Raw genomic sequence first — 20,056 nt, forward strand, 5'->3', positions numbered from 1 at the left:
ACGTTATATAGTTTCCAAATAATACTGGTTGCCGCAAAGACTTATTATTAGCTTCAGGGTAAAACTATGCGTTCCCCTTGATAATGACAAATGTTACGTATGTAGTTTTGTGGATTAGTGTCGAATACTGAGATCTTTCCAGTTTCCATCGCATCTCAGCCGAATCTGTAGGTCCGCTCTCCTTTCTAAGACATCTGCAAGATTTGCTTACTACTTTGTTCCTTTTGATGGTCTCAGTTTTCTAAGTCCTAAGCTATTAATGAAAACCCTGGTTTCCCTACTTCTTCGTGCCACCTGTTGCATTTGAGATCTCTCTCTCTATGGTCGTTCCTTCATCACTGAAGATCGTGGTCCTGGTGAGATCTCAACTTCGCGTTGGTAAACTGTCTCCATCGACTTCTGTTGGAGGCCATTTTCGCGATTTGATAGAAGCGGTCTGAATTTGATTTTTTCAGCTGGTCTGCCCATCTTGTTGGGGACCGGCCTCTAGGTCTTTTGCCTTCGGTGTTGCCCGTAACTATAATTTTTTCCAGGCTATCATTCCCCCGCCGCATCTGAGATACTCGAGTGATATATGGAATGCACTTGTTATATGTGAAAAAGCACCCTACCTAAGAGATTATTTATAACTCGTTTAGTAAATCTGTGTTTGCTAGTGACTACCCTGGTCAAAACTCCAGTACACGTCAGTCTCCTGTCAATATTCTCCATAGAATATATTTTTTCTTAATTATTGCTTGTTTGGGGTTTTGAAAAGGATATGCCCTACATCGGAAACCTCGACACTGCGATTTTTTTACGATTGTGTCCATAGAAAAACGTTTTAACGAGACAGAACCTAACGTTAGCGATAAGATAAGGTTTGAAACATTAATAAACGTATATATATATATATATTTTTATACAATGAGCACCGCCATCTAGCCCCAAAGTAAGCATAGCTTGTGTTATGTGTACTAAGATGACTGTAATGAATATTTATATGAATAATATACATAAATACATATAATATACAGAACACCCAGACACTGAAAAACGTTCATGTTCATCACACAAACATTTTCCAGTTGTGGGAATCGAACCCACGGCCTTGGACTCAGAAAGCAGGGTCGCTGCCCACTGCACCACTCGGCCGTCATTAATTGTTAAGAGATGAAAATTTATTCGTGTTTATTTATAGCATAATTGGCTGTTTTATTTAATAAAAATTACAAAATTTATTCAAATTTGTATATAAAGCATGCACAGTGGATGGACAACTTAATGGCAAAGGTATGTAGGGAAACAGTAGAAATGGCACCTGTGAAATATTAGCAGATGCACTTTTTTAGATTACTTTTAATTCAAAAAATTGCATGATTTTTGAAACTTAAAAAACTGTCTGACTCACTTGATTAAATTGATTAGTAAACTTAAAGTTCTGTCTGTGATAACTTCTTTACGGAGCAATTGCATGATTTCCTTCTTAATAAAAATATAAATGAACTCAATCAAATTATTTTTGTCAGTTTAAAGATTTTTTTATTCCACATAATTTCCACATAGTGAATCGACCCGAAGGTAGTCAACAAGATCAGTTTTTTATTCTTAATGTAAATAATATCATAGTTTTTTATAATCTTACTGTTTGTTTAGTATATTCTAATATGTATGTCTAGAAATTTCTAGTACATTTGAGTTAACATACCTCGTAATAGCTTATAGTTTTTCTGAGTTTCAATAACTTTTTATAACAGTTACCTAATGATTTTTATACAGGTTGCAGACATTTAAAGGTGCTCATTCTATGTAAAACAAATCTCTATACTAAACTAAAAAGACTAGTCTAAGATTGGAAGGTATCTAAAGTCCTTTTTCACAAAAAAAGACATAGTGAAAAGGATGGCAAAGCACTACTTTTAGATCTATCAACTTACGTGTAGTTTAAAAATTTGTTTACAGCGGAATTGGCCCGATTGCATTTAGTTTTAGATTACTATAAAAACTTATTACTTCTATCACAAAAAGCTCTTCTAAAGTAATAGCTTTTTGTGAGATTAATTACCACCATGTTTATTTCTACCGCAGATTAGCATTGTTGCAATGGTATTGTTCCGGTCTGTTGATGGATAGAACGTTGCAGGACGAGTTCCTCGCATGCCCTCCCTATTTTTGCCCTGTTTATAGTTGAAATTTTCTAATTATCAACAGGTGGGCCATCTTGTTTGTCCGTCAATTAATGAAATATATTTTTAATTAAAATAAATTAATTAAAAATATATTTCATTTCATTTCATTTATTCTGCTGTGTATAAGTAACTACCGTGTGACAGTGTTACATAATTTTCATATCGTTTGTCTCGTTCCAGGATTGAATACAAATGGCGGATCGAACGGCAATTACTCGCCGATGCGGGTTTATCACGAGGAACGCTCGAGAAAAGGACATTTCCGTTATTGAGTCAAAAATATTTGTATCTTGTTGGTTTTTTTTACTATTTTTTCGATATTAAAATAAGTTTAATAAGTACACAATTGTGATATAACTATTTCTTGACTAATTAATCTGATTCAATCAGTTTTATTTATTAGCTTCTACATTTTAACGCCTACTCTGCAATGCATTTCATTAATTTAAGAATTTGTAATTGAATAAATTTTAAGCCTATTTTTATGTTTTATTGACTTACTAGCGTACCCAGCCCGCTTCGCTGGGCTAGATTTTGCTTTATTTTATTTAAACAATAAACTTACATCATTAAATTTTAAATTTAAGACTCATAATATATTAAATCATTTATTTCTCTCCGTATTCATTCTCTTCTATTCTCTTCTTGAGCGGGTGAAGATCATTATCTACACCCAACAATAGAATATCATCATAGTAAATAAAAGCTGTATTTGACAGTTTGACAGTTCAAAAATAGGAGTGCTCCGATCGTCACCAAACTTTACAGGATTACTCACCAGGTCAATCCGGAGATTCCCTGAAAGTTTCATGGAAATCGGTCCAGCCGTTTCGGAGCCTATACGGAACATACCCACACATCTCTTTTATATTTATATATAGATAGATAACCAGCCGTTGCCAGCGTTTTTTGTTTTTTTATAAATCCGGATCAGTTTGTTTCCCTGCTAAAAGAAGTATTATCTGTCTTTTCATCTAACTCTATGTCAAAAATAAAGTTTATTGATTGCTTAGTTAGGGCGTTTAGGAAGGACAAAATAACGATACTCTCTTTGACATTTATAACATTAGTAACATAATTATACCTAATTAATGTTACTTCAAAAGTCCGGTCAAGTGTGTGTGGGGCTACGCATACTAGTAGTTTAGTTTAATAAACTCGATTTGGAACGGCTGTACTGATTTTAACGCGACTTTCACAATATCCCTCATATTAGCAGTGTTCAAAAAGGGGATAAAGCAATGTCTTTCGTTACGGGCACCGGGGATAAATCCCAAGCAAAACAATGGATTTAGGGGCACCCAAAACGAAGTCAGTTTTAACCCTGAGATGAATAATCGACTTCTCAAAACTCACTAGGCAATAAAATCATGTTTCGGTAGAATTTTTTCACAAATTATACTATATAGTTTGCCTTCACAGGCGAACTGGTGAGTGACAGGGACGCCATCATAAGAGCGAGATAGCAGTATTAAAATGAAAACATTTTAATCAGATACGCCGTGCGCAATGTTCCTTATTCAAATCATAAAAGCCCTTAGGGACTCAAGTACAACATTACTTAACTAAGCCTATAGGATGTATTGACGTACTTGACCTTTCAACACTAGGCTATGTAATAAGGCATTGTCGAGCGAGAGGTATGAAAAGATTATTTTTACATAGCCAAAAATAAATAGAGATGGTTATTAAGACCAGATAAAATCGCTGTGTCCCTATGTAACAAAACGCTCAAATTGACGGACCGTGCTTCATTAGGTTTTCCATTTATTATTATTTGACTAAAGAGTCAAATTAGTTTATTGCTGACGATACACAATTTCATGATTAAAAAAATAGGTTCATAAAATTCTACTATTAAGAAACAAGTCTGTTAGTGATATTTATATTTTATTTAACGCGACACAAAAAGTAAAAAATACCATTCAATGTCAGTACAAACTAATCATTTCCTAAAGACCAATGTATTTGAAATTGTACAATATTATCAGTACCTGTATAAATTGTATGTAATATATATATATATATCTCAACAATAGCAAAAATGAAATGTCTGTTTCTGAAAAGTAGGTCGGTACATTTAGTTTTAAAAAGTTACCTATATTATAACTTTAACCTTTAATAGCGAGGTTATTCTTAATGTAAATGTATAGCAGCATTTGTTTAAACCATTTATCCATGTTATGAAATTCAATTGTACTTTTTTATATAAATATTATAAAAGAAATGTGACATAACCTTTATACATATTCGATTTACTAGCATTTACATGGTTACCTTAAAATTAAGAATATAACAGGAGATGAAATAAAAAAATATGAATTAAGTGCAATTTAAATTTTAACAAATAACAATCAAAAAGTATCACAAAAAAATAGTATTTAACGACATTGTCATCCAGACTTTTTCCCTGGCCATCCTTACTTTGTTTTATTTTATTTTCTCTGTCATAAAAGTTTTTTTATTTATAATGTAATATTCATTATTATTTTAACCACTCTATAAACTTATTAGCTAAAGGAGTTACCCTAATGTGCATAATTTTACTCAGTTAGCTAATTTATACACTAGTCCTTTTCAGACTTTTCATCTTGGATTTCATCCGAAATATCTAAGGAATGAACGGTGTCATTGCCATTTTGGGCCGTTTTATCACCATTGCCGGTAACTTCATCAACGATTCCGGCAGCTTCGTCGTCATCCTCATTGCGGGCTGCGTCATCATTTTTGCTGACGTCATCCTCTTTGACGGCAGTGTTATCAACAGTTTCGGAATCGTCGTCACCGTTGCTGACATTATCGTCTTTCAACAAATCTTCAATCATTTCTTGGCTCATCTCTGCATCAATCGGCTTTTTTTCACTATCAGAATTATCATTTAAAATATTTTCTTCATCTAATTTTGCAATCTTTTTTGACTCAAGTGCATTTATTGATTTTTTTAATTGTCCATTCATATCAGTTCTCGACATTTTACATTTTGAGTCATCGTCATTTTGCCGCTCTTCTTGATTATCTTCCTTTTCACTTAAAATATTTTTATCATCTTCTTTGCTCTTAGAATCGTTTTGGAGAACATCTTCTACATTTTCACAATCTCCAGCGCCATTCTCTTTATTACGTCGGCGATTAGATTCGTTATTTTTATCCTTTGGGCTCGGTGCCCGATCCATACTTAGAGGATCCTTCGAGAGGTCATTTTTGTCGAGTGATTTATCACTGCTGTCATTGAAGTCACTACTGCCCACAACAGTCAAGTCGATATCCTGATTGTCATTATGATTAGATTCCAATGAGTTTTCATCTATATAAATTGGGTCATCATTGTCATCTTCTTGCAATATTTCAACATCATCGTCATCGCTGTTGTTAACATTGCTGGCAGCATTTTTCTTAGAAATATACTGTTTATACTCCTTGTTTAAATTGTCTCTTATCTCTTTAAATCTGGTCATCGAAGTGGCCATGCAGCGCTCTAATGAACGGTGCAACAGACGCATCTCATTCATGGAACGTGTCCGCAAATGAACCGTGGTCGCGTCCTTCTTCAATTGGTGCAACCTCGACAAAGAATACTCCAGAGCGTCGATGGCGTCCACAAGATTATATCGATACCATTCTACGGGAACATTCAAGTCACAGACACGAGAAGGCTTTTCCGTGCTCTTGTTAACTTTGGAAGACTTGGGAGTGCTGCGCTTCGCATTGCGACTAGGTTGGTGGCGGTTACCATATTTCAGTGGAGGAGGCGTTGATGTCAAAGGAACAGCGCTCAGCTTGGCGGCGAAAGTCGTGCCTTTAGGAGGTACTTTGCTGAGATTACTGTCCGTCACGGCGACTATCGTCGCGGAATACCCTCCCGGCATGTTAGGGTTGGCGTTGATAGCGAAAATACGGCCGTCAGGCAGGCGATACATTTTGTTAGACGACAGAGTTTGAGGGTCCACCCTAAACTTGAGGCCGCCGGTGGTGGAGTTGACGGTGACGTCGTTGTCCGTCATCTGGATGATGTTTTCGGGGTTGAGGTCGGGCAAAACCGCGGGGCGCACCACAGGCGCTGGCTTAGGCGCCACCACCGGACCCGGCGTTATGCACTGCACGTCGTCATCGCCATTGTCTTCGGTCACCTGCGACAATATACCACCGTTAACATTAGCTGGTTTCCAGGTCCTCGCCGAAATACTGCCGCTACTTACAACCACAAACGATTTTATAATGCGTATAAAAACCAAGAATATAAAAAATTGCATCTTAATTAAAGAATAACGCGTGTGTTTCTTTGCATTGAAGCGGTGATAGCTAGTAGGTAGGTAGATAGTGGGCAGGACCTCGAAATAAATATGTTCTACAAAGTATATGATCTATATATGGCAACTTTCTACATTTTACATTGCACCGACTTAAAATAGTTGTAGAAAATATTTATTTCTTGCTTTTTTGTTGTATAAAAAGGTCAGTCCTTTTATGTCAACATTTTTTTTATACAATTTGGGCTCCTTTGAATGAATAGGCATCTTCCAAGGCACAGACAGTGACAGTCAAGCACTTCATTTTATTTAAATTCACAAGTCTTTATTTTATTTAAATTAAAAGGACATTCTTACTTCACACAAAGGCTCCAGTGGAAAATCAGGAGTGCATACAACATCATCGTCTTGAGACGGGCCCGCTAGTGCAACCATCGCCGACATATCCAAACCCTGTAATAAAATTAACTTCACCATTAACAGTCTCATTCAAAGTTTTTAAGCGGATTCCCTTAGCAATCTTTTGTACTTAATCAATTTAATATTTTTTTTAATTGAACAAAAATAAAAGAATCCTTTAACACAGATAATGTGATTTTATAAATTTTAAATGCATATAAAAATTTTCGGAATCGACAGGATTTGAACATGCGCTTCCATCAATTAAGCTACGGCTCTCCTACCGTCGCTGCCGAAAATTAGTATATGCCTTTCACATCAGTCTTATAGCGACTGTAGCGTCATCTAGTAGGAAACGTTGCAGTTTCGATCTACTTTTTCAAAGGTCCAAAAAACAAATACAATTACCTGCGTTAGATTTTCTAATGATAAATTTATATTGTCGTTAGTAAAAGTTGTAGGTGTGTTGAAACCATTAAACATTGCAGGCATTTGTGGCCCCTTGGGTCTTATCCTTGCATAGCAGGCGAAATTAGGTGTAAGTTTTCTATCATTGTTAAATCTTACAGGATTAATTACAGGAGAATTGCTCATCTGAAACAATTATATGAAAAAAATATTAGGATTATTATAAAATGATTATTCCATAATAATGTCATCAAAGCAGAAGTGTGGCTGTTTGTTTGTCACCTATGTTCAACTCAACCACTGTACCCATCTTGTCGGCACAGAAATAGCTTGCATCGTGGAGGATAGGATATACACACACTTTTTAGTACTTTTTTTTAGTGTCATGGAGAGAAGCATCCTAAAACTTAGAAAGATAAATAGGAAATAAAACAAAAGTAACAGATGCTCTATACCATGCCCTTAAATTGAACTGGCAATGGGCCGAACACATCTCCAGGTGCAAAGATAGTAGATGGTCTACAATTCAAAAAAATGGGTAGGACAAGCCTGTAAAAGGAATTTTGGCCGACCTAAGAAAAGATGGGCTGACAATATAATCCACATTTCGGGGAGGGAATGGATGAAAGCTGCCCAAGACAGAAAAGTGTGGAAGGATATGGAGCCGGCTTTCAGCCATTCTATGGGATCCATCTAACATAAGGACTAACATACTAATACTAAGAATTTATTAATAATCACAATAACCAAGAACTAACAGAAGTACTAGCATAAGGATTGAAACTTTATTCGCAAATTTAGATGGTATAAATTAAGCTTTATTATTTTTACCGACGGATAACTAAAAGTTCACGCTACATAGAAACTGATTAGGGCAGCCTAAAGCATAACCAATCTTAACTAAATTTAGAATGGAAATAACTTGCATACATTACAGATACATTACAGCAAAATAAAATAAAAGATTCTTCAAAAACAAATTTGAAAATTGAAGTCACAAGTGACAGATAGGTGGGTAGTTAATAAAATAATGGTGCTGTTGAACTCACTCTGACTTTTTTTGGCGTTGAAGGCATGTTCAACTGGCCGATCAATTTATTATTAAGTGAAATTGGATTTTTTATGGCAATTTTGTTTTTAGGACTGACTGCCCGTTTTTGGGCTTTCTTTTCTGTTTTTATTGGTTCCTCCATATTAATTGAAGCAAACTTTTTCACCTGCAAAACAAACATTGTTTTAGTTCTCAACAGTAATTTCGGCCTTATAAGTTATATTAAATTAGTCTAGATTGAATTGCCAAATAACTCAGTACAATGTGCTCATGTATATCTTCCTCAATTTGATGCTTTTTACCTGAGAAAACAAACTGTAACAGTCATTGAAAAACAAAATTTTTATTTACCTCCAAATGAAAGAAAATACGCAAAAGCATTTTGCAGACCTACTATTTTTTTCTGAGAAACTTAAGATGTGGAAAAATTGTTGTTCTAAGATTTCTACATTTTGTAAATCAGCTTCTATTTTGATTTTGGGTTGGATTGAATAAATAAACTAATGGTAGACCCACACTGCATTATGTGTTATTCTTTATGCAACAACTAAAATATGTGTTCCGAAAATGATATGTATGATTCTTGCACATCATGACAGCACTACATTGTTATCTCTGCAAGTTATTAAATAAGTGGGTGAAGTGTGGGCTATTTTTATTACACAACAGCATATTTGTCTTCTTTGGTATTTAACACATTGAATAAACACTATACACTGATGCAGGCAAACGCATAAGACACATAATGAATAGCACATTAAGTCAGTGTGGTTCCATCTTCAGATCTATCAATCAGAAGTTACCTGTATTGTTGGTGGTAATTTATAAACACTTGTAGTAGACTTTCTAGTAGATTGTTCACCTTCTTTTTTCTTGTTCTCTAGTTTCTCCTTTCTTTTAACCTTATACTTACAACATTCTGAATAGTCTTGTGCGCAACTTCTTTGACATGCCTCTTTTATTGTTGGATCTTCTACTTCATAAGTAATTCTATTATGAAAAATATTTTTTTTAATTTATACTAATCACAATTTTCGTTCAATAAAAAATATTAATTTAATTTTAGCTATTAAAATAAAACCACTGTATGATATTTTATATATTATGTTCAATGTTACAATACAAACTAACTTGTTTTTCAAGTCACAGTAGCGGATGACAGCCCAGCATAATGCACGAAGATCCCACAAACATCTATTGTTACATTTAAAACATTTCCAGTCATCTAACTGTTCTATTTCTTTTATTTTTGGAGTGCCCAAATTCCTTTTTATACATTTCTAGAACAAAATGTGTATTTTTATGAGTGTAGTTAGTTAATAAATACCAGGGGACAAAATTAGATGTCTGAAAATAAACTGCAATAATTACTAGATCAAGTGCTGGAAACTTTAAAAAATTTATATGCTGAAAATTTAACAACATACAAAAATTAAAATAAAATTCACACTCCAGGTTTTGTTTTTTTTTGGAAATATATTTTTTAAAGTGCATAAGAGTACTTTTCAATATTTATGAGATCAAACAAAAAAACTCCTAGAGTGGGCTGAATCAAGTGCTTATATAGAAATAATGCAGTTATATAAGAAGTATAGGAAGTATTTGTTATTTCAACATCACCCTCAAGAACATTTATATCCCACCACTGGAATGTTTTCAAGTATTGGGATGGATGAAACAAGAGTCCATCTGTTTCATCCGTCTAAAATGTGAATTTTTAGATTCAGGTGATTTGGGTAAAGAATGATTATATGTTGAAAGTAGTATTGACTTAGTAGGTGAGGACTTGCCTGGTATGGTCATGCGATTTATAGGGAAGATGTTACCAAGAGAATCCTTAAAATATGTGAAAGGGCAGAAGAGTAAAATCAAAGAAGTGATGAAGGATTGTGTGAAGGGGAATTTACTTAAAAATGGATAGAGAGGGAAGAAAAAGACTATTGAGCTGACCCAATATAGTTTAGCATATCAGCAAGAAAAAATAAAGTACTAAAACTTACCGCACAAAAAACGTGAGGACAAGCTGAACAGCAGTAAACCTGCCCACCCTGCCCACACCAGCGACAATATAGTTCTGAGCCATCATCCCCTTTTTCAAACTCTCCACTATTATAAAATGTGTGACATGTTTGGCAAACTAATGTTCTCAGCATTGGATGGGTACGCATGCGATTATCATTCCGAGCTGAGCAGCCAAGGTGCCTGTCACAGGCAGAACAATGCAGTTTCATAACTGTGACAGTGTTTAAATCTAGAAAAAATTTATAATTAACTATCAAGTTTACCACATAATATAACTTATGTTGATTAAAATGAAATTACCTCACCTTTATACAATGTTTTGTAATGATTTCTCTCCTCTTCTGGTATATCTTCATCAAAGTCCTCTTCTTTAGGATCTAGTATAACATTATTTGTCTTGTAAGAACGATGAAAGTAAAATAAACTGTCATTTATGTAAAAACATACTGAATTTTTTATAATCGGAAAGTAAAAATCGAGTCTAATTAAAATCTCATAAACGGAAAGTTAATTAAATTTTTTAAATTATATTCACTTTTTCTTACACGACTGAAGATAATAGCAATAAAATTTACTGTGCATACCAGGGAAGGGCGGGAATTTAATTTCTTCCTTTTCTGGAACCGGCTTCTCAGACACTTCAGTCATCTCGCTCTTAACAACAGCGATGTCGCTCATGATTGTAGAATGTAGACGTCACTGGTTAAAAAGACATTAAACAAGAACGAAAAACTTTTTACATGTTAAGTAAATTGTATCACTCTCTTTTAGCTTCCTTTAGTTAAACTTGGAAATAGCACGTCCACAAAATCGCTACAAAGCAAACTTTTGTTCAGCCATTTTGGCATTTTTGATTTTTTTTAAAGAATACAGATAGATAATAATTATAAACCAAGAAATTGTAGTAGACCACAGAGAACATGATTACTTCTTAAAAAATAAATAATGTGCAATACAAGCACTAGTATTTAAAGAATTTGGCCAACTTGGCCAATCTTTGTATAAACCCATTAACAGACCTTAGGTCCTGTATCTGAGATTGAGCTATATATTAGACCTATGGAGGGTAGAGGTAAGGAGAGTCATCTTATATGGGAGAAAAGTTGAAAAAGTGTCCAGTTGTTGCGCTAAATAACAGTTCAAAAATCCTCCACAATGGCGCTGGTGGATGCACAGGGTATGGTATGAATGTAGCAATCGTAGATGAATTGAAGTATGCCGAGTTAAAAAATTTAATGTCATTATCGACTAAAGTAGTTAATTATTGAGAATTTCAACAACTTACGTTGTACAAAATATTGTGGTAAATAAAACCTTACTTCCTTTTATCTCCATACTTCCTTGTTTATTTTTCAAGCCTACTCTAACAATATTTATATTTGGCGCTTCTTTTAAGAGTTACTCTGATGCAAATGTGGCGCCATCCTAATTTAATACATTTTGACGACACTTTTTCATATACACAGATGACTCTCCTTACCTCTACCCTCCATAATTAGACCTTAGATCTCAGATAGGTGCATGTGAGATATAGACAAAGTAGAGACCGACCATTGGACCTACCTTTTATAAATTATCAATAACGTTTTCAAAACATGGGTTTCTATTTTGCTCTTCATAAAAAGAGCCTTATTTCGGCTCGTGCTGTAACTGTATATCTTGAGTGTAAAGATTCTATAAAAATAATTTCTAATTCAATGGTCACTTCCAAAAAAGATTACTATTGCCACAGTGTTGCTTATCACGAGTTAGTGATTGTATTCTCTTCGGAGTAATTTGTAAATCGTCCTGACTCCTCCGTTTTTTGTTTAATATGAGGTTGTGATAGGGATAGATAGCTCATGTTTATTTTCTTGTTCATTTCCATTTTCATGTGTGTTTCATTCATACTCTATCATTCAATTTCAGGCGGGGCCATTGACCATTCGATGTGGGCGAATGGCTAAACCTCGAAACAGATTGCCTTTGTCTTTGGTGAGTAATTTTCCTTTATTTATCAGGTCTGTCTGTGGTTCGGTTTGTAACATAGTGCCTATCACATGGTACATGTTCTACAACTGCTACATACTGCAATGCAGTTTTGGTTTGTTTTTGTTTCGGTGATGTTGTACGCCCTAAGTGACAGAGCGAAGTTTTATTTTTGTAACGAAAAACGTTAACTAGTGGCTTTTAAAATTGTCATTAGTTTTTTAACGGTGCATATTTGCTACATTTGTGAATTGTGGGTACGAAACAAAAGCTAAAATAAACAGCGCGTAAGAATTTAGAAATATAACAAAATCCCAATTACAACTAATCTAGTGAAACAAGTGTTAGTGGTTAATTAGCACCAATGTTAATAAATGTACAGAAAATTATACATAATCGAAAGTTGATTTATCTGTGATATTTACAATTATTTTTTTAATTAACACGTCAAAATGACTGTAACTTACACCGGCGAAGTAGCTACTTGCCGTGGCTTTGGAACATTTTTGAGGGTTTTATCCAAGTAAGTGGTACCTTCTCTTTTTTTATTCTACTCGATCATAATAATCATTTACAACTTGCGCTTCTTGCGATCTTACCCGATGGTACTTAATCGATTATCTTGTGACTGTCTGTTAAAAAATAGAAACGTGCTTAGGTATGTTGTGCTACTATAGGATTTCTACGTTCCGTAACGCTGTATAAAAAGGCGGTACAGCGTGGCTGACCCAGACTAGAGTTAATCTAGAAATTCCCAAAATGGTCCCCTTGTTAGAATCGTATGCGGAACCCGCCTTCATGGTTACAGCACACGGCTGAACCAGAGGTCGTCCTTTTGGCCGATCACGCTGCTGGGCATTCCTCAGTGCCTGAAGGCAGTGATCGGACTGTGCGACTGCGAGAGAAAACTTATGGCTCTGAAGCCTAATATAATAGAATACAATCCAATGACTTTATATGCTGGAATGTAGTTTAGTTTTGGTCTTACGATATTTTTTTGTGAATGCTATACTCAACTAATTCAATAGTATGCAAAAATTCTAATTAAACTAAAAACCTACCTAACTGTCATACATACAAAACTTAAGCAATCTGCAATGGCATTTGCAGATTTTATATCCAATTATTATGATACGCCTAACAAATCATTAGAAAGCTCGGTCTCTCAGCGGGCGATGAGGCGATCCCTTCGTTACCAAAAATGTAGAGATTCGTAGACAAAACAGAGTACCCCCACGACGATTTCCACAACTGAAGTTATATCTCGAAGGACCGATGGACATTCACGTCTTCGGAGTGGGGAACCTGCACCCGCGAACGTAGCAATAGACCCCGCACTAAGTGATTGGCGACATCTAAGAGCCTCTGGTCACAAACGGCAGAATGTGAAAATCCCTACTAAATACCTTTGTCCAGCAGAGGACGTCCATCAGTTGACGATGATGCCGCCCTCTAATAGAAGAGGCTACTTCATGGTACTTAGAGACTTACCTTCCTATTGGATAGAAGCAGGCGGTAATTTGCTATACTCGGCGAAAAGCAGGAGAATCTGTATGGTGTAATATAAAATTTCTTTAATCCTTATACTCCTGAATAATCGTTAAGTATACATTGTTAAGTCAACATCTCATGAGGATGCTCCGGTTTCGGAGCGAAACATGCGTAGAGGGTAGGTACCTTGCCGAAGATATTTTTGGTGTGGAGTATAAGGATTGAAATAATTATAAATTACACCATACAGATTCTCCTGCTTTTCGCGGAGTATAGCAAATAAGGCTTAATTTTCATACACCATCCTGCTTCATCATACAGGCATGGGTCACAATAGCAATGGCGATTTTACTATTTCGCAAGTGCATTCCAGTTTAGCTAACTATTTATTGAGCGTAATTAAATAAATATACATCCGTCTTATTCTATAATAAATTCGGAACACGGAGTTGATCCAGGAATAGCAGATTATTTTTTTACATGAAGTTGCTTCAATGCTTTGCAATTTGCATGCGATTTAGTTAGTATTTTTGGACTTCGCGCCGCCCCGAGTGTTAAGATTTTCCACTAAGCGGTTTATATAAGTACCTAGGTAGGTCAAGAAGAATGCCTTGAGGTGTCATTGCTAAATGATAATTTTAACGCACGTTGTTTTAATTTTATAACGTTTCCGCGTTAAGTTACATAATTTTGAAATTATATTGGGTATCTATGTATAATCCGTGTCAGGCCAGCGTAGTGGACTTTAACCCCTTTTCATTGTGGAAGGAGATCCATGCCTTGTGGTGGGCCGGTAATGGGTTGATAATTTTTATTAAGACTAAAGACTCTAAGGAAAATTAGCAATACAAACCTTAATATTTGGCAAACGGTTTCACGAACAAAGATCTAGTAACCGGCACCGGCAGCTTTACCAAATTATTTTCACTCAACCTTAGTATTTTTGTTATACCTATCAAACAAAGCCCCACGCCATGAGACGGACGAAAAAAAAAATCAGCCATACGTGTAGCTCATCCTACTTTTTTTTGTTTATCAAGATTTTACGTAATATTATAATAACTGGCGGACCCGCGCGACTTCCCGCGAATGAGTCGATTTAAAAAAATAGTCGTATGTCCAATATAAAGGATTCTGAGATTCCAATATAAATGAATCCTAGCTAGATAGATTTATCGCCCACGAAACGCCCTGTATACTAAATTTCATGAAAATCGTTGGAGCCGATTCCGAGATTCCAATTATATATATCCAAGAATTGCTCGTTTAAAGATATAAGATTACATTAATATGTACGCACGCCAATCTTCAATCCACTCGCCAATCTCTTTCAAGTACCTACTTAGAGTTTCTGAGTTAAGGCGCAGACTGAGAGTCCGAGTCAGACAGACGGAAAGAACGAAACTTAATGGGGTAAGCGGGAGTCAGACTCAGGCACTTAGGATTCTTTACCATGGAAGGAAGTTTTCAAATACTTATTTAGTTAAATAAAACTTATATACACAAACTTTTATTTTTTTTTACAAAACTATGGAACTTGCAATTCTTTCTTTTCAAACGAAAGCCAAAATGTGATTTAAAAAAAATAATACGTTATGATACCGGCGGCGTGCAATGTTGATCCTTGTACTTGAGGCGGTATTACGCGCGTCAGCTGCAAGTAAGCGCGGTAAAGGAGCCGGGTGTTGTTTTTTTTAAACAAAAACGGACTTATTAATAAATGTTATAACATCAAGTAAATAAATCCATACTTATATTGTAAATGTGAAAGTCTGTTTGTTTGGTTGTCATTACTTTACGCCCTAACTTAGCAACCAATCGAATTAATTTTTTGCATAGAGTGAGTGGAAAAACGGAAAGGAACATAAGCAGCGGAATTTTAAAAACCGTAATAAACGCGAAAAAAGAACGTAGGGAAAAGTTAGTTTTTGTTATACAAGTCCATCAAGCTCGAATACAACGTGATACAACTAGCTTCCAGTCGGAACTACTACTGACTATGACATAAAATATGGGTGTACCCTGATACTTACACCTGCTTCACCGTTTCAAGGGGTACAGGCGTGATGTAATGTTGCTTGATTGCGAAAACAATGCATATTTATGCTATCAGCAATCACGGTTAATTTAATGTAGTTTTTTGAAGCGTACCGTTGTGTGTCTTCGAAACTCTTCATCAAAAAACTGTAATACCCGTTTTATTAAGAATGATTTGTCTCCATACTGTATATAATAAACTTGCATCAAGGAAAGAACCTAGTTCAATCGGGATATTTATCATAAAACAAAAACACGTGTGGTAATGTTAACTAAATCACTCGTGTTTTGTATATCTTACGTGCCTTAAGATTATGTCACAAGATCCAAGTTAGGAGCGAGTATTATGAAAAAATATGTTTTGGAATGTACAAATTAAGGCCTTTCATATGCTGACTCGGGTTCACGGATCTATTAAATACTTTTCTTTAATATGGGAACCAATCCTTGTATATGTATATATACACGCCTATACTTTATTTATTCTAACTTGTCTTATAATTAAGGCATTTTTTGGGTTACTGTTTAGTGTAAAGTAAATATAAAAACAGTGTTAAAGAAGAAAAGTAAAAAAAAAAACTGGGCTTTATACAAAATAATTGAACCAGTGCACGATGATAAAAATAAAAACATTTGTTTGGGCATTTAGAAGAAAGCAGCTACAACTATTTTATACCTATTTGGATATTTTTCTGCTGCATGAAAAAGTACCGCTTACACTCGGTATAGAATATTTCTGTAGTTTTTTTTTTTTTACCAATCAATACATTGGATAGATTAACTGGGTCATTGTTGTAAGACAGAAAAAATAGTGTAAAATATGTATGTTTTTATTATTTTGTTATATTCCTTATAAACGTTATTTACGTTGTGAGATAAGTAAGTAAATGGAATATAGGTACGCACTTTTCGATATATTTTTTAAATTGAATTTCAATTTAAAAATAATAGTCTATAATATGCTAGTAGGCCACCGTTTGTCGTAAGCCTTAAACGTGCCCCTTGAAGGCAATGTTTGCCTTAGTGGTTGCCAGGCAAGAGATATATATAAATAACTATTCAATGCACTTTTAGCAATTTACCTTAGGGCCTCATAAAGGAAAATGCACTGCACTGTGGTGTTATAACTATTAAATGGTTTTAGATAATTTTAGCTTAGTAACCAAATTGCAAAAATAGATAAATATAAATGTGTTACAATTTAAGAAGTTAAGCTTAAGACTATACATGGCCTGAAACACATAAACATAATTTCGTAGAACACGCTCGAATATTAATAATAATGCTGTAAATTACTAAAGATTCGTTTTAAAAATAACTTGAGTAAAGTACTTGTGCTAGTGATAAACTGTTTTAGTCCACTTGAAGCAAATTGGGAAGGTGTAAAAGCTTGAAAGGCGGGTAGATCATGAATAAATAAATAAATAAATTAACTAAATAAATAAATATACTACGACATAACACACATCGCCATCTAGCCAAATTAAGCGTAGCTTCTGTTATGGGTACTAAGATAACTGATGAATATTTTTTATGAATAATATACATAAATACTTATGATATACGGATAAACACCCAGATACTGAAAAACCTTCATGTTCATCACACAAACATTTTCCAGTTGTGGGAATCGAACCCACGGCCTTGGACTCAGAAAGCAGGGTCGCTGCCCACTGCGTTTGTCGGTCTGCTGCAAATTGAGAGCAGCAGACCGACAAACGCGCTTCGTATGCTGTGTTACATTACTTAACCGGCACAATAGTGAAGGGATTTTAAATCGAATCATTACCTGTAATGAAAAGTGAATTCTGTACGATAATCGAAAACGCTCATCGCAAAGGCTGAACCCTGGCAAACCGGCCAAATCCTGCCACAAGCGAAAAAAATTACTTGTGAACGTTTGGTGGACTAGTACCGGACTCCTTCCTTAGAGCTTTTTTAAATCTGGCTAGACGATTACGGTGTATGCCTATTGTCAGCAACTGCAAAAAAAGGGAAAAGCTAGCTGCTCAACACTCGAGGCTCGTCAATCGCTTTAGGTCATTGCTGCTTCAGGACAACGCTAGACAACACACTGCGAAACAGACGGCTACTAAGTTAGAGGAGTTTCATTTTTAATATCTAAGGTATTCACCGTGGTACTCCTCGGACTTTGCTCCAAAAGATTACTATTTTTTCTACGAAATTTGAATAACTTCTTGCAAGGGAAAAAGTCAACTCGCATGAGGCAGTCCAAAGCGCCTTCAAACATTTTATTGATTCCCGTCCGAATGTTTTTTTTTTTTATTACAGGGATGAAATTGCTATAAGAAGGCAAAAGTGCATAAATACCAGTGGTTCATAGTTCGATCAAATAAATATATTATATACTAGCTGTTGCCCGCGACTTCGCCTGTGTTTGTTTTTGTTTTTCGAAAGACATGTGGCATTCGATTTAGGTGTAATTCTACGCACTTTATGTATTTGGGATAGCTAAGCCTTAAATGACGGGTTGGCTTCCGTCCGTCTTCCGATTAAACAGACAGTATAACCTCTTAAGTACCGGTTATCATTTGACGGCGTTATGGTGTAAAATTGTCAAACACCTTCTACCCCTATCCCAAAAGAACTGAGCTTAATTTCGAGATAAAAAGCATCCTATATTAATTCTAATACCTTCAGAAATATGTGAACAAAGTTTCATGATGATCGGTTTAGTAGTTTTTGCGTGAAAGCGTAACAAACAAACTTACATTCACATTTATAATATTAGTAGGGATTATATTTAATATATTATATTTAAAAAAAAAAACTACTTTGTGTTTCTTACTTACAAAACGCCAATTTAATATGTAAGGATTTAAACTTAACAGAAGTTCTCCGCCTTATCTGCTATTGTTTTATGTGAACAAATAAATTTTCATTTCATTTCATTTCAAGGATAGCAGTTTAGTTTAGTGCTTACGTCAGTGCATTGCGATATATGTCAATTCCGTAAAAAAAAAAAATTCTGCCTGTAAAAATCGTATTTATAAAGCATGCCAGAAGAGAAAACGCCAACTAGCTGCTATATCCGCGTGTGCTGACTGTATGGTCCGTCATACGTAAATATAAAAAATATTGGTTTAACTGTATCTAAAAAAAGGCCATGGTGCCACCAAATACGTTTAGGGCATTCCTTGACAAAATAAATCCATCCATATCGTCATTATTTATTTATAGGAATAGAATATTATTCCTTACAAAAATATAGGGCAAGAACTCGATGGTTGTTCTTCGTCTTATGATGGAGTTCCCATGCCCATCTTTCTTCTCCATTAACTGATTAGTTTAGTTATATGTCATATTGCGTCGAGGAAGTAGAGGTTGCAGGTGAATTGTAATAAATAGTTGTACTAACCATTATTAAAGTAATGTTCGAAAAGAAAGTGTACATCATGAATCACTCATAATAGGGCTGATTGCAAGCAATATGTCATTGCCTGTGCAACAATTCCATCCGCTATCTTCGAATAACTTCACGAATATCAAAGAAGTTCTTCACTTTTAAAGTATCTGAAAAAAAGTCTGACTGCATAAATCACTGCAAGTTAATTCCCTTTCCACATTTAAGTTGTCATCTGAAGGACTTTTTCTATCTGTCTTTGAATGACAGTTGTTGTCATAGTAGTAATTTGTGTAATATTATACCTACTTAACTATGTTATCTGGTGGATTTATGTCTATTTATTTTCAGATAAATGTTCTTATATGTATGTATAGCAATATAATATAACCATCGTGATTTTAAACAAAGTCACTACATGGCGCGGATCTCCTTTCAGAAGAGAAGGGTTTATGGTATTGTCCACCACACTGGCCATGTAAGATTTGATAGACTCCACACGCCTTTAAGAACATTATGAAGAACTCTTAGACGTGCAGATATATTTTATAGTTATTAGTTCTGCCATGGCACTAACCAGCTCTCTTGTCGCAGGTATTTTCATCAGTCTTTTCTTGAAAAGATCTGCGGCATTTAAAACCAAAATGTTGTTATTTTTGTATTGTTGTATGTTTTGCGTGAAATAGTGTTTCTTTTTCATCATCGTTCACAAATTCTCGTATAATTTGAATAGGACTAGCCGGCAAGGCTCTTGTCATTATTATCAGGTTTAAAGGCCTTTAAATACCTTCTTAAAATCTAGGTTTTTTTTTTGTCGGTGCTATTACATCCTAGAGAAATGTAGCAAATAGTATAACAGCCTTTTTCTTCTTATCGAGAGTCTTACCTATCAACTCTTAAT

General features: G+C 34.9%; 3 protein-coding genes across 6 annotated transcripts in view; 2 read left to right on the forward strand and 1 right to left on the reverse strand.

The window, feature by feature from the left end:
* LOC120623662 overlaps positions 1-2,647 on the forward strand; it is a 36,985-nt gene extending 34,338 nt beyond the window's left edge. For all 3 annotated transcript variants that reach the window (XM_039889823.1, XM_039889824.1, XM_039889822.1), the window contains exon 14: positions 2,349-2,647. In XM_039889823.1, coding sequence (XP_039745757.1) covers positions 2,349-2,440 — 92 coding nt within the window. In that variant the 3' untranslated portion in view covers positions 2,441-2,647. The remainder of the gene's footprint in view (positions 1-2,348) is intronic.
* A 1,392-nt stretch (positions 2,648-4,039) lies between these two features.
* Positions 4,040-11,274, reverse strand: LOC120623747. The gene is made up of 9 exons (XM_039889955.1): positions 10,880-11,274; positions 10,601-10,672; positions 10,274-10,524; positions 9,405-9,553; positions 9,077-9,263; positions 8,272-8,439; positions 7,223-7,408; positions 6,773-6,868; positions 4,040-6,295 (listed from the first exon to the last, which is right to left on the reverse strand). Exons 1-9 carry the CDS (start codon positions 10,971-10,973, stop codon positions 4,736-4,738), a joined length of 2,763 nt encoding a protein of 920 aa, XP_039745889.1. The 5' UTR covers positions 10,974-11,274; the 3' UTR covers positions 4,040-4,735.
* A 1,059-nt stretch (positions 11,275-12,333) lies between these two features.
* The window catches only part of LOC120623719 (bestrophin-4), a 37,179-nt gene continuing 29,456 nt past the window's right edge, over positions 12,334-20,056 (forward strand). Inside the window, exon 1 of one of the 2 annotated variants that reach the window (XM_039889910.1) lies at positions 12,334-12,786. In XM_039889910.1, the coding sequence (XP_039745844.1) occupies positions 12,716-12,786 (71 nt within the window). In that variant the 5' untranslated portion in view covers positions 12,334-12,715. The remainder of the gene's footprint in view (positions 12,787-20,056) is intronic. The other variant, XM_039889909.1, reaches the window with a different exon arrangement.

The sequence above is a fragment of the Pararge aegeria genome, chromosome 5 (genome assembly GCF_905163445.1).
Source record: "Pararge aegeria chromosome 5, ilParAegt1.1, whole genome shotgun sequence".
Classification (NCBI taxonomy): domain Eukaryota; kingdom Metazoa; phylum Arthropoda; class Insecta; order Lepidoptera; family Nymphalidae; genus Pararge; species Pararge aegeria.

What these genes read in the sequence shown, in the direction of transcription:
- LOC120623747 (XM_039889955.1), bottom strand. Translation starts at nt 10,973, where the DNA reads ATGAGCGACATCGCTGTTGTTAAGAGCGAGATGACTGAAGTGTCTGAG. An exon ending in GTCCTCACGTTTTTTGTGCG is followed by an intron (nt 9,554 to 10,273) that starts GTAAGTTTTAGT and finishes ATTTTGTTCTAG; the next exon opens with AAATGTATAAAAAGGAATTT. An exon ending in TACTGTGACTTGAAAAACAA is followed by an intron (nt 9,264 to 9,404) that starts GTTAGTTTGTAT and finishes TTTTCATAATAG; the next exon opens with AATTACTTATGAAGTAGAAG.